The 1,121-nt window shown below is 38.3% G+C and overlaps 1 protein-coding gene across 1 annotated transcript; it reads left to right on the top strand.

The window, feature by feature from the left end:
- The first annotated feature begins 26 nt into the window (after positions 1-26).
- On the top strand, positions 27-681 carry LOC113464039 (uncharacterized). Its single transcript, XM_026811696.1, has 3 exons — positions 27-256; positions 345-474; positions 532-681. The coding sequence occupies exons 1-3, from the start codon at positions 66-68 to the stop codon at positions 556-558; spliced, it is 348 nt and encodes a 115-aa protein (XP_026667497.1). The 5' UTR covers positions 27-65; the 3' UTR covers positions 559-681.
- Positions 682-1,121: the final 440 nt, after the last annotated feature.

Genomic DNA, 1,121 nt, shown 5'->3' with positions numbered 1-1,121 from the left:
GTGATAAATGAACCAATGCTTATTTTTTGGCATTGCATTCTTTGTATTCGAAATAAAACAACAACATGAAATCAGCGGTCGAACGATTAAATTCGACAAATCAATTGAATGAAATCGTTTACTGTAAAGGAAGGGTAATAATCGCTGGGTCGACAACAACTAATGAAGATAGCGATTCCGAGGAAACGAAGAGTGGTGTCACTGTCAGTGGATTCAATTTGCGAGAGTACAGGAAGAAGAAGCCAGAGACCTATCGGTAGAATCGACATCGGGCTCTATCAATAAAACAATAATAATTAAGTGTTCAAGGGGTTCGATTTTAATCTGAACGTTTGTTTACTCAGACAAGCTGGGGATGATATTTTAGAATTTATGGAGGAGGGCCTCATTAATCCAACGGTCGTGTTGACCGTCGGGCTGACGAACGTAAATGACGCGTTGGAATTCATTTTGAAAAATAAGAATCCAGGAAAAGTGAGTGAAGTACGATATCGTTTTATGAAATGATACTTAATCTCGTCAATTCCACAGGTTATCGTCAATGTGAAAGATAGATAGATTATAAATAAAAAACTGCTGATCGAAACGAAGTATTCTGCATAATATTAAGCCTCAAGATTTTTGTTATGTATATACGTTGATTTATATTTATTGTTTCAATAAATATTTTTACAATGAGAATTTCCAAATCAATATGAAATCTGTACATAAATCTGTATCCACTGTTTTAATAAATTTCATTCTGAAATAATTGTAAATAACATTCCCCTCCTGCTAATATTAAATCTCTCGCATTTTTCGTTTGAATCTCTGGTAATAATATGTAACCCTCGAGGCCGTGCGGTGGAAGAGGGATCCAGGAAGAGGGAAGAGATGAAAGATGAAAGGGTGGGAGACGCGAAAGTAGCGAGAAACCGTGACTTTTTGCGCTCGGTGTGTTTTATATTATGCAACCTGTCCTTTCGATCCGTGCCCGGGAGGAGAAACCTTTATGTGTCTCTCCTCTCCCGACATCTGGCAAGCAGATCGGATCCTCTTTCCAACAGCACGCCGCCGGGTTAATTGAAAGATCGCGTATCTACTATCCAACATGCAGGATGAATCCCCGTCTTACATTTTTT

The sequence above is a fragment of the Ceratina calcarata genome, unplaced genomic scaffold (assembly GCF_001652005.2).
Source record: "Ceratina calcarata isolate Rehan_Ccalc_2016 unplaced genomic scaffold, ASM165200v1 scaffold235.2, whole genome shotgun sequence".
Taxonomy (NCBI): domain Eukaryota; kingdom Metazoa; phylum Arthropoda; class Insecta; order Hymenoptera; family Apidae; genus Ceratina; species Ceratina calcarata.
This window is presented reverse-complemented; position numbering and strand designations above follow the sequence as displayed.